This window comes from Macaca thibetana, chromosome 19 (assembly GCF_024542745.1).
Source record: "Macaca thibetana thibetana isolate TM-01 chromosome 19, ASM2454274v1, whole genome shotgun sequence".
NCBI classification, from domain to species: domain Eukaryota; kingdom Metazoa; phylum Chordata; class Mammalia; order Primates; family Cercopithecidae; genus Macaca; species Macaca thibetana.
Genome location: NC_065596.1, coordinates 42,862,589 through 42,878,405, shown reverse-complemented (window position 1 = coordinate 42,878,405; position 15,817 = coordinate 42,862,589). Strand labels below are relative to the sequence as shown.

Sequence of the window (15,817 nt, the reverse complement as noted above, 5' to 3'; positions counted from 1 at the left end):
ACCTCCGCCCCCCAGGTTCAAGCAATTCTCCTGCCTCAGCCTCCCGAGTAGCTGGGAACACAGACATGCTCCACCACGCCCGGCTAATTTTTGTATTTTTTTGGTAGAGACAGGGTTTCACCATGTTGGCCAGACTGGTCTTGAAGTCTTGAGCTCAAGCGATCCTCCGGCCTCAGCCTCCCAAAGCTCTGGAATTACAGGCGTGAGTCACCGTGCACAGCCAACACACAATTTTTTTTTTTTTTTTTTTTTTTTTTTTTTTGAGACAGAGTTTTGCTCTTGTTGCCCAGGCTGGAGTGCAATGGTGCGATCTTGGCTCACTGCAACCTCCACCTCCCAGGTTCAAGCGATTTTCCTGCCTCAGCCTCTGGAGTAGCTGGGATTACAGGGGTGTGCCACCACACCCGGCTAATTTTTTTTTTTTTTTTTTTTTTTTTTGAGACGAAGTCTCGCTCTGTCACCCAGGCTGGAGTGCAGTGGCCGGATCTCAGCTCACTGCAAGCTCCGCCTCCCGGGTTCACGCCATTCTCCTGCCTCAGCCTCCTGAGTAGCTGGGACTACAGGCGCCCGCCACCTCGCCCGGCTAGTTTTTTGTATTTTTTAGTGGAGACGGGGTTTCACCATGTTAGCCCATGTTGGGATGGTCTCGATCTCCTGACCTCGTGATCCACCCGTCTCGGCCTCCCAAAGTGCTGGGATTACAGGCTTGAGCCACCGCGCCCGGCCACACGCGGCTAATTTTGTATTTGTAGTCGAGACGGGATTTCTCCATGTAGGTCAGGCTGGTCTTGAACTCCCGACCTCAGGTGATCCCCCCTGCCTCGGCCTCCCAAAGTGCTGGGATTACAGGTGTGAGCCACTGCGCCTGGCCTCAACACACAAAATTTTAAAAAATATGTAAACAGGCCAGGAACAGTGGCTCACACCTGTAATCCCAGCACTTTGAGAGGCTGAGGTGGGAGGATGGCTTGAGCCCGAGTTCAAGGCCAGCCTGGGCAACATAGCAAGAACCTGTCTCTACAAGAAATTTAAAAATTCATTGGGCATGGTTGTGTGCACCTGTAGTCCCAGCTACTCAGGAGGCTGAAGAAGTGAGATCACTTGAGCCCAGGAGTTCCAGTCTGCAGTGAGCTGTGATCACACCAATGCCAGAAGTGAAATCCTGTCTCAAAAATATACATAAAAGTAAAAAATAGGCCAGGCGCGGTGGCTCATGCCTGTGAGCCCAGCACTTTGGGAGGCCGAGGTGGGCAGATCACGAGCTCAGGAGATCGAGACCATCCTGGCTAACACGGTGAAACCCTGTCTCTACTAAAAAATACAAAAAAACTAGCTGGGTGAGGTGGCGGGCGCCTGTAGTCCCAGCTACTCAGGAGGCTGAGGCAGGAGAATGGCGTGAACCCGGGAGGCGGAGCTTGCAGTGAGCTGAGATCCGGCCACAGCACTCCAGCCTGGGTGACAGAGCGAGACTCCGTCTCAAAAAAAAAAAAAAAAAAAAAAAAAGTAAAAAATAGGCCAGGCACGGTGGCTCATGCCTGTGAGCCCAGCACTTTGGGAGGCCGAGGTGGGCAGATCACGAGGTCAGGAGATCGAGACCATCCTGGCTAACACGGTGAAACCCCCGTCTCCACTAAAAATACAAAAAAAAATTAGCCGGGCGTCGTGGCGGGCACCTGTAGTCCCAGCTTCTCGGGAGGTTGAGGCAGGAGAATGGCGTGAACCCGGGAGGCGGCGGAGCTTGCAGTGAGTGGAGATCGTGCCACTGCACTCCAGCCTGGGCAACAGAGTAAGACTCCATCTCAAAAAAAAAAAAAAAGTAAAAATAGGTAGTATTGTAAATTCCAAGGTGATGAGAATTTGAGGAAAAAATCAAGCATCGGCTGGAATGCAAATAAAGTACTCAGGTAGGCTTCATGGAGAAGGCAGACATTTGAACAAAGGTGCGAGCCACTGCATCAGGTAGCATCTTAAATTTAAATATTCAGCTAGGCATTGGTGGCTTACTCATGTAATCCCAGCACTTTGGGGAGTCAAGGCTGGAAGAGTGCTCGAGCCCAGGAGTTTGAGGCCAGACCGGGTAACATAACAAGATCCCATATCTACAAAAAAAAATTTACATTAAAAATAAATGGCTGGGGGCTGGGCGCAGTGGCTCAAGCCTGTAATCCCAGCACTTTGGGAGGCTGAGACGAGCGGATCACGAGGTCAGGAGATCGAGACCATCCTGGCTAACAAGGTGAAACCCCGTCTCCACTAAAAAATACAAAAAACTAGCCGGGCAAGGTGGCGGGCGCCTGTAGTCCCAGCTACAGGGGAGGCTGAGGCAGGAGAATGGCGTAAACCCGGGAGGCGGAGCTTGCAGTGAGCCGAGATCGTGCCACTGCACTCCAGCCTGGGCGACAGAGCGAGACTCTGTCTCAAAAAAAAAAAAAATAATAATAATAATAATAATAATAAAACTAAAAATAAAAAAATAAAAAAATAAATGGCTGGGCACAGTAGCTTATGCCTGTAATCCCAGCACGTTGGGAGGCTGAGGCAGGCAGATCACAAGGTCAGGAGTTAGAGACCAGCCTGGCCAATATGGTGAAACCCCATCTCTATTAAAAATACAAAAATTAGCCGGTCGTGGTGGTGTGCATCTGTTATCCCAGCTACCCAGGAGGCTGAGGTAGGGGAATGGCTGGAACTTGAGAGGCAGAGGCTGCAGTGAGCTGAGATCGCACCGCTGTACTCCAGCCTGGGTGACAGAACAAGACTCTGTCTAAAAAAAATTAAAATAAAAATAAAAAAATAGATATCCGGCCAGGCGTGGTGGCTCACACCTGTAATCTCAGCACTTTGGGAGGCCAAAGTGGGAGGATCACCTGAGCTCAGGAGTTCCATACCAGCCGGGCCAACAACCCTGTCTCTACTAAAAATACAAAATTAGCCAGGCTTAGTGGCACATGCCTGTAATCCCAGCTACTGGGGAGGCTGAGGCAGGAGAATCGCTTGAACCTGGGAGGCGGAGATTGCAGTGAGCCGAGATCGCACCATTGCACTCCAGCCTGGGCAACAACAGTGAAACTCCGTCTCAAATAATAATAATAAAAAATATCCAAAACAGAGTTCCTGATCTTCCCCCCAAGCATGGTCATCCCATTCCACAGTCATCCCTCTTCAATTCGTGCACCTCCAGCCTTGCAGTTGCTGAGGCTACAGTCCCTGCGGTCATCCTTAAGGCCTCTTTTTCTTCACAACCCCATCCAGTTCTTCAGGAAATTCTGTCATTCCATCTTGAAAGAATACACAGAACCCACCCACTTCCCCCTGCCCCACTGAACCACCCAGGTTCTTTCTACCCTAGCCTCGCCTTCCCTCCGGCCATTGCAGCAGTTCCCAAACTGTCTCCTAGCTCCCCCTCCCACCCCCTTCTCTTTCCCAGGAGAAGCTGGAGGGAGCCTGTGAATGAATGACTGAGTCAGATCACTGAGTCAGTTCCTCTCTCCTCTATTCAAACCCTCCTGTGGCTCCATGCTCAGGCTAACAGTCAAAGTCAAGGAAAGGAAGAAAGGCTGCAGAGGAGTCTGCCCTGCCCTGCCTTGCCCTACCCAGTCCAGCCCAGTGGTTTTTTCTGGGTTTTTTGTTTGTTTGTTTGTTTGTTTTTGGAGGTGGAGTCTCGCCCTGTTACCCAGACCAGAGTGTAGTGGCACTATCTCGGCTCACTGCAATCTCCACCTCCTGGGTTCGAGCGATTCTCCTGTGTCAGCCTCCAGAGTAGCTGGGATTACAGGCATACACCACCATGCCTGACTAATTTTTGTATTTTTAGTAGAGAGGGGTTTTGCCATGTTGGCCAGGCTGGTCTCGAACTCCTGAGCTCAGGTGATCTGCCTGCCTTGGCCTCCCAAAGTGCAGGGATTACAGGCATGAGCCACTCTACCTGGCCAGCCCAGGGTTTCAGTTTTTTGGTTTTGGAGACAGGGGTCTCAATATTTTGTCTAAGTTGAGCTCAGACTCTTGATTCTCCTGCCTCAGCCTTCTGAGTAGCTGCGACTGTGAACATGTACCATCACATCCAGCTCAGCCAAGTTTTGTTGATATTGTTGTTGGTGCTGCTAGTGGTGGTGGTGGTGGTGGTGTTTGACACAGCAACTTGCTATGTCACCCAGGCTGGAGTACAGTGACATGGTTCCAGTTCACTGCAGCCTCAAATTCCTGGGCCCAAGTGATCCTCCTGCTTTAGCCTCCCAAGTAGCTGGGACTGCAGGTGCACCCCACCACGCCTGGCTAACTTATTTATTTATTTATTTTTTGAGACGGACTCTCGCTCTGTTGCCCAGGCTGGAGTGCAGTGACACAATCTCGGCTCACCGCAAGCCCCACTTCCTGAGTTCATGCCATTCTCCTGCCTCAGCCTCCCAAGTAGCTGGGACTACAGGCATTGGCTACCATTCCCAGCTAATTTTTTGTATTTTTAGTAGAAACGGGTTTCACTGCGTTAGCCAGGATGATCTTGATCTCCTGACCTCATGATCCACCCATCTCGGCCTCTCAAAGTGTTGGGATTACAGGTGTGGTCACCATGCCCGGTCCACGCCTGGCTACTTTCTAAATTTTTTGTAGAGACAAGTGGTGGGGGCGAGGGGAGTAGAGGGCGGGGTCTCGCTAGGTTGCTCAGGCTAGCCTCAAACTCCTGGCCTCAAGTGATCCTCCTACCTCAGGGAATGCTGGGATTACATGCTGGGATTACAAGTGTGAACTACCCAAGCCCTGCCTCAACCTAGTTTTTGAAAGAGTTTAGAGTCAGCTGGCACGGTGGCCACACCTGTAATCCCGGTACTTTGGGAGGCTGAGGCAGGCAGATCACTTGACACCAGAAGTTTGAGACGAGCCTGGGCAACATAATGAAATCCCATCACTACTAAAAATACAAAAATTGGCCAGGCATGGAGGTGCATGCCTATAATCCCAACTACTCAGGTGGCTGAGGCAGGAGAATTGCTTGAACCCAGGAGGTGGAGGTTACAATGAGCTGAGATCATGGCACTGCACTCCAGCCTGGGTGACAGAACGAGACTGCCTCAAAAAAAAAAAAAAAAAAAAAAAGGCTTAGAGTACCCCCGCCTTGCTGGCCTCCTTGCTGTCCCTCAAGCACACCAGGCGCCAAACTCAACCTCTGATGAGGGCTTTGTGCTTGTGAGGTAGAGTCACCACTCCCCAGAAACACTTTCCGCAGACACTGAGTCCCCAGGGCTCACAGCCCCATCTCCTGCAGGTCTCAGGGAAATACGGCATCCTCAGTGAGACCTTCCCGGACCACCTTATTTAAAATATCCCGTTGGGCGTGGATGTTCGAGGCCAGCCTAGCCAACATGGTGAAACCCCGTCTCTACAAAAAATACAAAAAATTAGCCAAGTGTGGTGGTGCATGCCAGCGTTCCCAGCTACCTGGAGGGCCGAGGCAGGAGGATCACTTGAGTCCAGGAGGTCGAGGTAGCAGTGAGTTGAGATCGCACCACTGCACTCTAGCCTGGGTGACAAAGTGAGACCCTGTCTCAAAAATAAAATAAAATAAAATAAAATATTGGCCGGGCGCGGTGGCTCAAGCCTGTAATCCCAGCACTTTGGGAGGCCGAGACGGGCGGATCACGAGGTCAGGAGATCGAGACCATCCTGGCTAACACGGTGAAACCCCGTCTCTACTAAAAATACAAAAAAACTAGCCGGGCGAGGTGGCGGGCGCCTGTAGTCCCAGCTACTCCGGAGGCTGAGGCAGGAGAATGGCGTAAACCCGGGAGGCGGAGCTTGCAGTGAGCTGAGATCCGGCCACTGCACTCCAGCCCGGGCTACAGAGCAAGACTCCGTCTCAAAAAAAAAAAAAAAAATAAAAAATAAAATAAAATAAAATAAAATAAAATAAAATATTGCTGGACGCGTTGGCTCACACCTGTAATCCCAATACTTTGGGAGGCCGAGGCGGACGGATCACGAGGTCAGGAGATCGAGACCATCCTGGCTAACACGATGAAACCCTATTTCTACCAAAAATACAAAAAATTAGTCAGGTGTGGTGGCGGGCGCCTGTAGTCCCAGTTATTTGGGAGGCTGAGGCAGGAAAATCTCTTGAACTCAGGGGGCAGAGGGTGCGGTGAGCTGAGATCGCACCACTGTACTCCACCCTGGGCAACAGAGGGAGACTCTGTCTCACAAAAAAAAAAAAAAAAAGGCCGGGCGCGGTGGCTCAAGCCTGTAATCCCAGCACTTTGGGAGGCCGAGACGGGCGGATCACGAGGTCAGGAGATCGAGACCATCCTGGCTAAAACGGTGAAACCCCGTCTCTACTAAAAAATACAAAAAAAAAAAACTAGCCAGGTGAGGCGGCGGGCGCCTGTAGTCCCAGCTACTCGGGAGGCTGAGGCAGGAGAATGGCCTGAACCCGGGAGGCGGAGCTTGCAGTGAGCTGAGATCCGGCCACTGTACTCCAGCCTGGGCAACAGAGCAAGACTCCGTCTCAAAAAAAAAAAAAAAAAAAAAAAAAAAAAAAAAAAAACCCGCACCTTCCCTGCTTACCTTTTGTCCGTAGCACTAATTGCCATTTAACATACTGTCTGATCTGTTTATGTCCAGTGTGTCTTGGTCTCCCCATGAGTAACAGCCCATGAAGGGGGCAATCTGTTTTTGGTCACCATTGTATTCCTAGTCTCTGAAGCAGTGTCTGGTACAGAGTAGACACTTAATAAATCCTAGGTGAATGAATGAATGGGCTTAAAACCCTGGTGAGAAGTGTGAGTTTTATTCTAAATACACTGGAAGTTAAGGTAGGATTTGAAGCAGGGGAGGGCTGTGATCTGACTGCAGTGGGAATAAGAAGACGTGGTTTCTTGTCACGCCTGTAATCCCAGAACTCTGAGAAGCTGAGGTGGGAGAATCACAGGAGCTGAAGAGTTTGAGACCAGCCTGGCCAGCAGAGCGAAATTCCATCTGTACTGAAAATACAAAACACTGGCTGGGTGTGGTGGCATAATCCCAGCTACTCGGGAGGCTGAGGCATGAGAATCGCTTGAACCTGGGAGGCAGAGGTTGCAGTGATCCAAGATCGCACCACTGCACTCCAACCTGGGCAACAGAGCATGACTCTGTCTAAAAAACAAACAAACAAACAAACAAACAAAAAGCCACCATGGTTTATGGTTTCTCCAGCTATAGGAGCTGCAAGGATCCTTCTCTGCTTCTCTGCCTCTACCAAAGGCACACGAAACGATCCAGTGACAGCAGAGGAAGAGGGCAAAGCTCAGGCAGCAGCCCGATTTCGTAGGAGATGCCAGGACCTGACCAAAGACTCCCAGGCGTGTTGGCTGTTTCCAGAGCTGGGCTGGAGTGGGTGGGGCCGGGCAGGGCGGCCCCCTCAAGACCCTTATGCTTGGTCTGGCCTGGGGGGAAGAAGTCTTCAGGGGATGGACCATCGGTCCCTCTCGGCAGCTCCTGGTGGACTCTGAGAAACTGTCCAGACCAAGTGCTCCCAGATGGAGGCGACAGCCCCAGCCATTGAAGTTTAAATTAAAGCTTCCCTTTAATTGTCAGCCTTGAGGCTACTTCCTGGCAGCTATCTGTGGGCAGTGTAGTAATAATAGCTGATGTGTCTATTGACGTTCAAGGGACCAGGAGGGGCTCTGAGAGAAGGGCATGCCAGTGGACCCTACAGGCGTTTTTAGGTTTACCATTTCTGCACCATCACTCCTTGGAACCGTGAGACCTCAGTCAGAATGTATTAAATGCTGTATCCCATTGTTAACACTACTTGGGGGAAGGCGATTAGAGAGGGTGTGTCCTCACAGGGTGGGGACATGAACAAATACTGCAGTGTCTAGAGATGTCTCAGGAAGCAGCTGGAGCAGCAGCACTGAACCCCAAATGAGCATGATAGGCACCCACCAGGATGGAATTTGGAGACAGAATCAATTTGAGTTTATTTTCTATTTATTTATTTATTTATTTAGAGATAGAGTCTTGTTCTGTCACCCAGGCTGGAGTGCAGTGGCACAATCTTGGGTCACTGCAACCTCCGCTTTCAGGGTTCAAGCGATTCTCCCACCTCAAGTCTCCTGAGTAGCTGGAATTACAGGCACATGCCACCACGCCTGACTATTTTTTTTTGTTGTTGTTGTTTTTTAAGACAGTTTCGCTGCTGTTGCACTGGCTGGAGTGTAATGGTGCGATCTCCGCTCACCGCAACCTCCACCCCCTAGGCTCAAGTGATTCCTCTGCCTCAGCCTCCCGAGTAGCTGGGATTACAGGCATGCGCCACCATGCCTGGCTAATTTTGTATTTTTAGTAGAGACGGGGGTTTCTCCATGTTGGTCAGGCTGGTCTCGAACTTCTGACCTCAGGTGATCCGTCTACTTCGGCCTCCCAAAGTGCTGAGATGACACGCATGAGCCACTGCGCCCGGCTATTTTTTATTTATTTATTTAATTTATTATTCTTATTTTTGAGATGGAGTCTCACTGTTGCCCAGGCTGGAGTGCAGTGGCATGATCTTGGCTCACTGCAACCTCTGCCTCCCGGGTTCAAGCGATTCTCCTGCCTCACTCCCACAAGTAGCTGGGACTACAGGCATGCGCCACCACACCCGGTTAATTTTGTATTTTCAGTAGAGTCGGGGTTTCACCATGTTGGTAAGGCTGGTCTCAAACTCCTGACCCCAGGTGATCTGCCTGTCTTGGCCTCCCAAAGTGCTGGGATTATAGGCATGAGCCACTGAGCCAGGCCTCCCAGTCCTTCTTTTTATCCCAGTGAACTGCAGAAGCAACCTTTTGTTCAGTCCCCAGGATTTGGGCACTTCCTGGCTACTGGGACCTGTTGAGGTCTGGGCCCCAGGGCAAGGGGTGTCTGCTCCCACTGGCTCCCCAAGGCAGGGCCTTCTGAGGAATGCTGGGTGTGAGTGCAGACAGGGAGGTCGGGCCAGCTGGCAGCTTGGGTACCACAGCTGCCCTCTCCACAGCAATGCTTCTGCACACCAGCATCCAGGATGAATCACCAAGGGGCAGCTGCCAGTCTACTCTAAGCAGTGAACATCTATTGGGGCATTTCTTTTCCTTTTTTGGAGACGGGGTCTTGCTCTCACCTGGGCTGGTGTGCGGTGGTGCAATCATAGCTCATTACAGCCTCAAACTCCTGGGTAGCTGGGACTACAGGCACATACCACTGTGCCTGGCTAATTTTTACTTATTTATTTTTTTGCTTTTTTTTTTTGAGATGGAGTTCTGCTCTTGTTGCCCAAGCTGGAGTGCAATGGCGTGATCTCGGCTCACTGCACCCTCCGGCTCCTGGGTTCAAGTGATTCTCCCGCCTCAGCCTCCCCAGTAACTGGGATTATAGGTGTGCGCCTCCACGTCTGGCTAGTTTTTTGTATTTTTAGTAGAAACGGAGTTTCACTATGTTAGCCAGGCTAGTCTCAAACTCCTGACCTCAGGTGATCTGCCTGCCTCGGCCTCCCAAAGTGCTGGGATTACAGGCACGAGCCACCATGCCCAGCTACTTATTTTTAAGACAGGGTCTCACTCTGTTACCCAGGCTGAAGTGCAGTGATGCCATCTTGGCTCACTGCAACCTCTAACTCCCAGGCTCAAGTGATCCTCCCACCTTAGCCTCTAGAGTAGCTGGGATTACAGGTGTGTGCCACCATGGCCGACTAATTTTTTTGTAGTTTACATGGGGTTTCACCATGTTGTCCAGGTTCGCCTGGAACTCCTGAGGTCAAGCCATCCATCTGCCTTGGCCTCCCAAAGTGTTGGGATTACAGGCGTGAGCCACGGTGCCTGACCAGCCCCAGTTAATTTTAAAACTTTTCTAGGAACAGGGTCTCGCTTTGTTGCCCTGGTCTCGAACTCCTGGCTTTCAGCAATCCTCCTGCTGCACTCCTCCCACTGTTGTAATTATATGGATGGACTGCCTTGCCCAACCTGAGCTAATTTTTACTTTTGCATAGAGGGGATTTCCAGCCATCCTCCTCCCTTAGCCTCTCAAAGTGCTGGAATTACAGGCATAAACCAGCCTCTACATGGTCTTTTTAATTCCTGCATTCCCCCAACCCCCCGCCCCTCCAGGCAATATGCTCAGAGGGGAAAAGCACTGCCTAAGGGCCACTGCGAGTGCCCCAAATTCCTCAGGAGATGGGAATGAACATGCGAGGTGAGTCAGGTCTCCTTCAGGTAACACTAACCAGGGGAGTGGGCTGGGACTTGGGAAGAATGGTGTGGCTGAAGGAGCTGTCTACCTATGACACCTTGAGAGGAAAAAATATATATACTAATTTTCTCATGAAGTCTCTCCTTACGGAATAGTACTGAGGACTAGCTTGCAACCTTGGTGACAAACACTTCTGAGCCTGGAATTAACAATGGCTTATATTTTCCTTTTTGAGACAGGGTCTGTCACCCAGGCTGGAGTGCAGTGGTGTGATCACAGCTCAATGCAGCCTTGACCTCCTGGGCTCAGGGGATTTGCCGACCTCAGCCTCCTAAATAGCTGGGACTATAGGCATGCGCCACCATGCCCAGCTATTTAAAATAAACTTTTTGGTCAGGCACGGTGGCTCATGTGTGTATTCCTAGTACTTTGGGAGGCCGAAGCAGGCGGATTGCCTGAGCCCAGGAGTTCGAGACCAGCCTGGGTAACATGATGAAGCCCCATCTCTACTAGAACACGAAAAAATTAGTTGGGCATGGCGTTGTGTGCCTGTAGTCCTAGTTACTTGGGAGGCTGAGGCAGAATTGCTTGAACCTGGGAGACGGACGTTGCGGTGAGCCGAGACTACAGTGAACTGAGATCGTGCCACTGTACTCCAGCCTGGGCAACAGAGTGAGCCTCCATCTCAAGAAAAAAAAAAAAAAAAATTTTTTTTTAGAGACAGAGTCTCTTTGTTCCCCAGGGTGGTCTCAAACTCCAGGGCTCAAGCAATCCTCCTGCTTTGGCCTCCCGAAGTGTTGGGATTACAGGCATGAACCACTGCACCCGGCCTGTGGCTCACATTTTCTAAGAGCAACGACAGGCCCCGATCTCAGGCCTTTACTGGCAAGGGCTGGAGGAACCCTCACAGGTTTCAGAAGGGTGCATTATTCTTCCCCTTCTGCAGAAGAAACTGAGAATTAGAAGGCGCAGTCCCGGCCGGGCACGGTGGCTCACACCCGTAATCCCAGCACTTTGGGAGGCCCAGGTGGGCAGATCACGAGGTCAGGAGATCAAGACCACCCTGGCTAACACGATGAAACCCCATTTCCACTAAAAATATAAAAAATTGGCCAAGCATGGTGGCGGGTGCCTGTAGTCCCAGCTACTCGGGAGGCTGAGGCAGGAGAATGGCGGGAACCCGGAAGGCAGATTGCAGTGAGCTGAGATCGCGCCACGGCACTCCAGCCTGGGCGACAGAGCAAGACTCCGTCTCAAAAAAAAAGAGAGAGCCGGGCGCGGTGGCTCAAGCCTGTAATCCCAGCACTTTGGGAGGCCGAGACGGGCGGATCACGAGGTCAGGAGATTGAGATCATCCTGGCTAACCCAGTGAAACCCCGTCTCTACTAAAAAATACAAAAAATTAGCTGGGCGTGGTGGTGGGCGCCTGTAGTCCCAGCTACTCAGGAGGCTGAGGCAGGAGAATGGCGTGAACCCGGGAGGCAGAGCTTGCAGTGAGCCGAGATCGCGCCACTGCACTCCAGCCTGGGCGACAAAGCGAGACTCCGTCTCAAGAAAAAAAAAAAAAGAGAGAGAGAGGCGCAGTGCCTTGACCAAGGTCACAAAGCAACAGAGCCACCATCAAGACAGAGGGAACCTTCACCTACACTCCTCCCAGAGGTGCTCAGCCTCCACCACAGGGCTGGGCTGCTACATACCATTCATACTCCCTCCTCCTTGCTGAGTCAATGCTGCCCTCCCCGCCCAAGACCTAAAGACCTAAAAGGCAATGCTGCCCTCCCCGCCCAAGACCTAAAAGGTCAGGAAGGTAGGGTGGGGCAAGGGAGGAAAGCTGGGGGAAAAAGGAGGCGGAAACCCCACCATGGGGGTGTGGTGTGGTGGGGTGTTGTGGTGGTGGAGGGGGGCCCACTCAGAGCAGAGGCCTGCTCCTGGGCTCCCTCTGGTGGGCAAGGGGCAGAGCAGGAAGCCAGGGAGGAGACAGTAGGGCTGAGTCAACACATCTTTATTAAACACCTGCAGTTACTGGGAGGAGGCCATGATGCTGGACACACCTGCAGGGAAGGAGAGACCAGAGTGAAGGTGAGAAGGGCAGGAGACAAATCTCCAGCTACCTGCTACAGCACCCACAGTTCTTTAGGGGGAGATCACAAACTCCTTCCAGGCCCCGGTTACCATCACAAAAGCAGCTTGGTGCAGTATTTTAAAAACATGGACTCTGGAGCAAGGAGGGCTAGGTTCGAATCCCTGCTCTGCCAATTAACAGCTGGGTCACTTGGACAAGTTACTGAACATCTCTGAGCATCACCTTCCTATCTTTAAGAAGCACCTACCCTATAGGATTGTAGGACCAAACGAGGTGCTGAGAACAAAGTGCCAAGGAAGAGTTGTCTGTAATTACCTACATGATAATAATATTTACTATGTACTATTTGCAGGATACTCAAGTTTTTTTTTTGAGACAAGAGTCTCATTCTATTGCCCAGGGTGGAGTGCGGTGGAGCGATCTTGGCTCATTGCAACCTCCACCTTCTGGGTTCAAGCGATTCTCCTGCCTCAGTCTCCCAAGTATTTTGAACCTATCCTGTTGGACCCAGGACACAGAGCAATGGAGCCAGGACTGAGACAGAGGGAATCCTCCCGTCTACTCCCCCAGCAGGGCTGGGCTCCTACATCCCTAAGATTCACACCTTCCTCCTCCTCTTCCTTGTTGATTCAGCAATGCCCTCTCCACCCGTGACCTAAAAGGTCAGGAAGGTGGGGTGGGGTGACAGAAGCCAAAGGGGAGAAAAAAGGAGGCCCTTTCCTCACTACAGAATCTTTTGCTGGAGTTCTCACCGAGAACCCTGACACAGCAGTCACGTGGCATTTAGAGGTGAGATACCACGGGCCGTAAGTGCACAGATGGCTGTCTGCTCAATGCTGTTCCCCAGTTAAGTACAAAATTAGCTGGTTTGTGTTAAGAAGCCATGTTGTACCAAACACATCTTTAAAACACCTGATTCACACTCAAGAGGGTGGGGGAGACCTGGGATGAAGGGAGCGGCCCGCCCATGCCTTTCTCCCCGGCTCCAGGATATCTGCTCGGTGCCACGATGAGCGACAGTGAAGCAGCCCCCGCTGCCGGAGTAGCCACTGCACTCTTTTTAGTTGAGCAAGCAGTTGAGCCTCTGCTAGTTACATGTGTGTAGACGATGGTCATAATGAATATTTAACGAACGGTGTGACTGGCTCCTTGCTAAGTGTTATACAAGCATTCACACTTATGATTCCATGAGGTAGCTATAATACTATTTATGTAATTTAGTAACTGAGGATCAAACAATGTAAATGTAAGGACCTACACAGTGTTTATCATAGTTACTGTTGCAGTCGTCCCCATTTTTTTTTTTTTTTTTTTTTGAGATGGAGTCTCGCTCTGTCGCCCAGGCTGGAGTGCAGTGGCCGGATCTCGGCTCACTGCAAGCTCCGCCTCCCGGGTTTACGCCATTCTCCCATCTCAGCCTCCTGAGCAGCTGGGACTACAGGCACCCGCCACCTTGTCTGGCTAGTTTTTTTGTATTTTTTTAGTAGAGACGGGGTTTCACCGTGTTAGTCAGGATGGTCTCGATCTCCTGACCTCGTGATCCGCCCGTCTCGGCCTCCCGAAGTGCTGGGATTACAGGCTTGAGCCACCGCGCCCGGCCAGCCGTCCTCATTTTTTAGATGAGAAAACTGAGGCACAAAGATGTGAAATCACCCAAAGTAGAGAATCAAGATTCCTACTGTTCACCGGACTCCAAGTCTGCACATGAGGCCTGGGTACCCCAAGGATAAAAGAGGGCCAACCAGACCGGCCTCAGGGATGAGTAAGGGTGCAGAGACTCCTTGCGAGGCCCCACTGGGCCCCAGGAAGTCTTGCTGAGTGCTATGAGACAGGACACAGGGCCTAGAAGTTTCAGGGAAGATCACCCAGCTCCCCACTATTGCTCCCTGGGCAGGAGCCCCGAGACACAAGGTGAATGGAATCTGGCAGGTGCAGACTTCCCAGCCCAGAACATGAGCAGATGTACCCAGGTCCTCTGGGCCCCTGCCTCGGCCTCCCTTGAGAGGCACCCCCTTAGCCCCAAGGCCTGAGGCTGTGGGCCACCACTCACTGTCAAAGTCAATCTTCTCCACAATGTTTTTGGGTTTAATGCTCTCTTCTTGGCTACAGATGAAGATCTGCCCCGACTCGTCAGCACTCCAGCCGTATTTGCTCATCCACACCTTTAGCTGGCTGTCTGCAGGTGACAGGGGCAGTGAGAGGCTTCGGTCACCCTGATCCCACAGTTTCAGGGGACTGGGAGGCAACAGAGTCATAGCTCAGGAAGCCAGGGCAGCCCCCCTTGCCCACTGGCATCTCCTGGACAGCAGCAGCTGGTCTCCTTGCTGCTGCCCCTGCCCTTCCACAGGTCATTCTCTGAACGGCCGCCAGAGGGAGCCTTTGAGCTCTCTCAGCCTCACGTGGGGCTTCTGCCTTAATTTCTTTTATTTTCTATTCCTCTCTTTTCTCTCCCTGGGCAAATCTTGGTTCCTAACAAAAGCAGCGTATTTATTAACTTTTCCCACAACCTATATGAAATGGTTGCAAAATTATGACATGACCATTACCACAAACGATATATATATATATATATTTATTTATTTATTTTTTTTTTTTGAGACGGAGTTTCTCTCTTGTTGCCCAGGCTGGAGGGCAATGGCGCGATCTCAATTCACTGCAACCTCCGCCTCCTGGGTTCAAGCAGTTCTCCTGCCTCAGCCTCCCGAGTAGCTAGGATTACAGGCATGTGCCACCACACCTGGCTAATTTTGTATTTTCAGTAGAGACCGGGTTTCTCCATGTTGGTCAGGCTGGTCTTGAACTCCTGACCTCAGGTGATCTGCCCACCTCAGCCTCCCAAAGTGCTAGGATTACAGGTGTGAGCCACCATGCCGGGCCACAATACACTTTTTTTGCCCTTAGAAAATATGGCCACGGCCGGGTGCGGTGGCTCACACCAGTAATCCCAGCACTTTGGGAGGCTGAGGTGGGAGGATCACTTGAGCCCAGGAGTTTGAGATTAGCCTGGGCAACAAAGTAAGACCCCCATCTCTAAAAGGAGAAGGGAAAGAAAAAAAAATCTGCCTGTAAGAATGTATGGCCAGAATAGTGTTCAGTTACCTGAAATAATTTTGTGTGACTATTATCATTTTGATACAGGTTCATATAATTCTCTTTATATTCAATTCTAAGGCATGTTCACATCCTTTAATTTCCTTTCACTGTTAAATATGTAAAACATCTACCTGATATAAGGCACTTAGTACAATGCATGACATAAAATGTCCAATAAAAGTTAGCCTCCACTTGGCCAGGCGTTGTGGCTCATGCCTGTAATCCCAGCACTTTGGGAGGCCAAGGCAGGCAGATCACTTGAGTTCATGAGTTCAAGACCAGCCTGTCCAACATGGTGAAACCCCAGCAGGAGAACTGTTTGAAACTGGGAGGAGGAGGTTGCAGTGAGCTGAGATTATGCCACTGCACTCCAGCCTGGGTGACAGGGCCAGGCTCTGTTTCAAAAAAAAAAAAAAAAAAAAAAAAAAGTTAGCTTTTACTTGGCTGGATGCAGCGGCTCACGCCTGT

The 15,817-nt window shown here is 51.0% G+C and overlaps 1 protein-coding gene across 2 annotated transcripts in view; it reads right to left on the bottom strand.

The window, feature by feature from the left end:
• Nucleotides 1-12,159: 12,159 nt before the first annotated feature.
• The window catches only part of EIF3K (eukaryotic translation initiation factor 3 subunit K), a 107,554-nt gene continuing 103,896 nt past the window's right edge, over nucleotides 12,160-15,817 (bottom strand). For both annotated transcript variants that reach the window (XM_050769315.1, XM_050769314.1), the window contains 2 exons: nucleotides 14,307-14,432; nucleotides 12,160-12,224 (listed from right to left, as the gene is read on the bottom strand). In XM_050769315.1, the coding sequence (XP_050625272.1) occupies nucleotides 12,193-12,224; nucleotides 14,307-14,432 (158 nt within the window). In that variant the 3' untranslated portion in view covers nucleotides 12,160-12,192. The remainder of the gene's footprint in view (nucleotides 12,225-14,306; nucleotides 14,433-15,817) is intronic.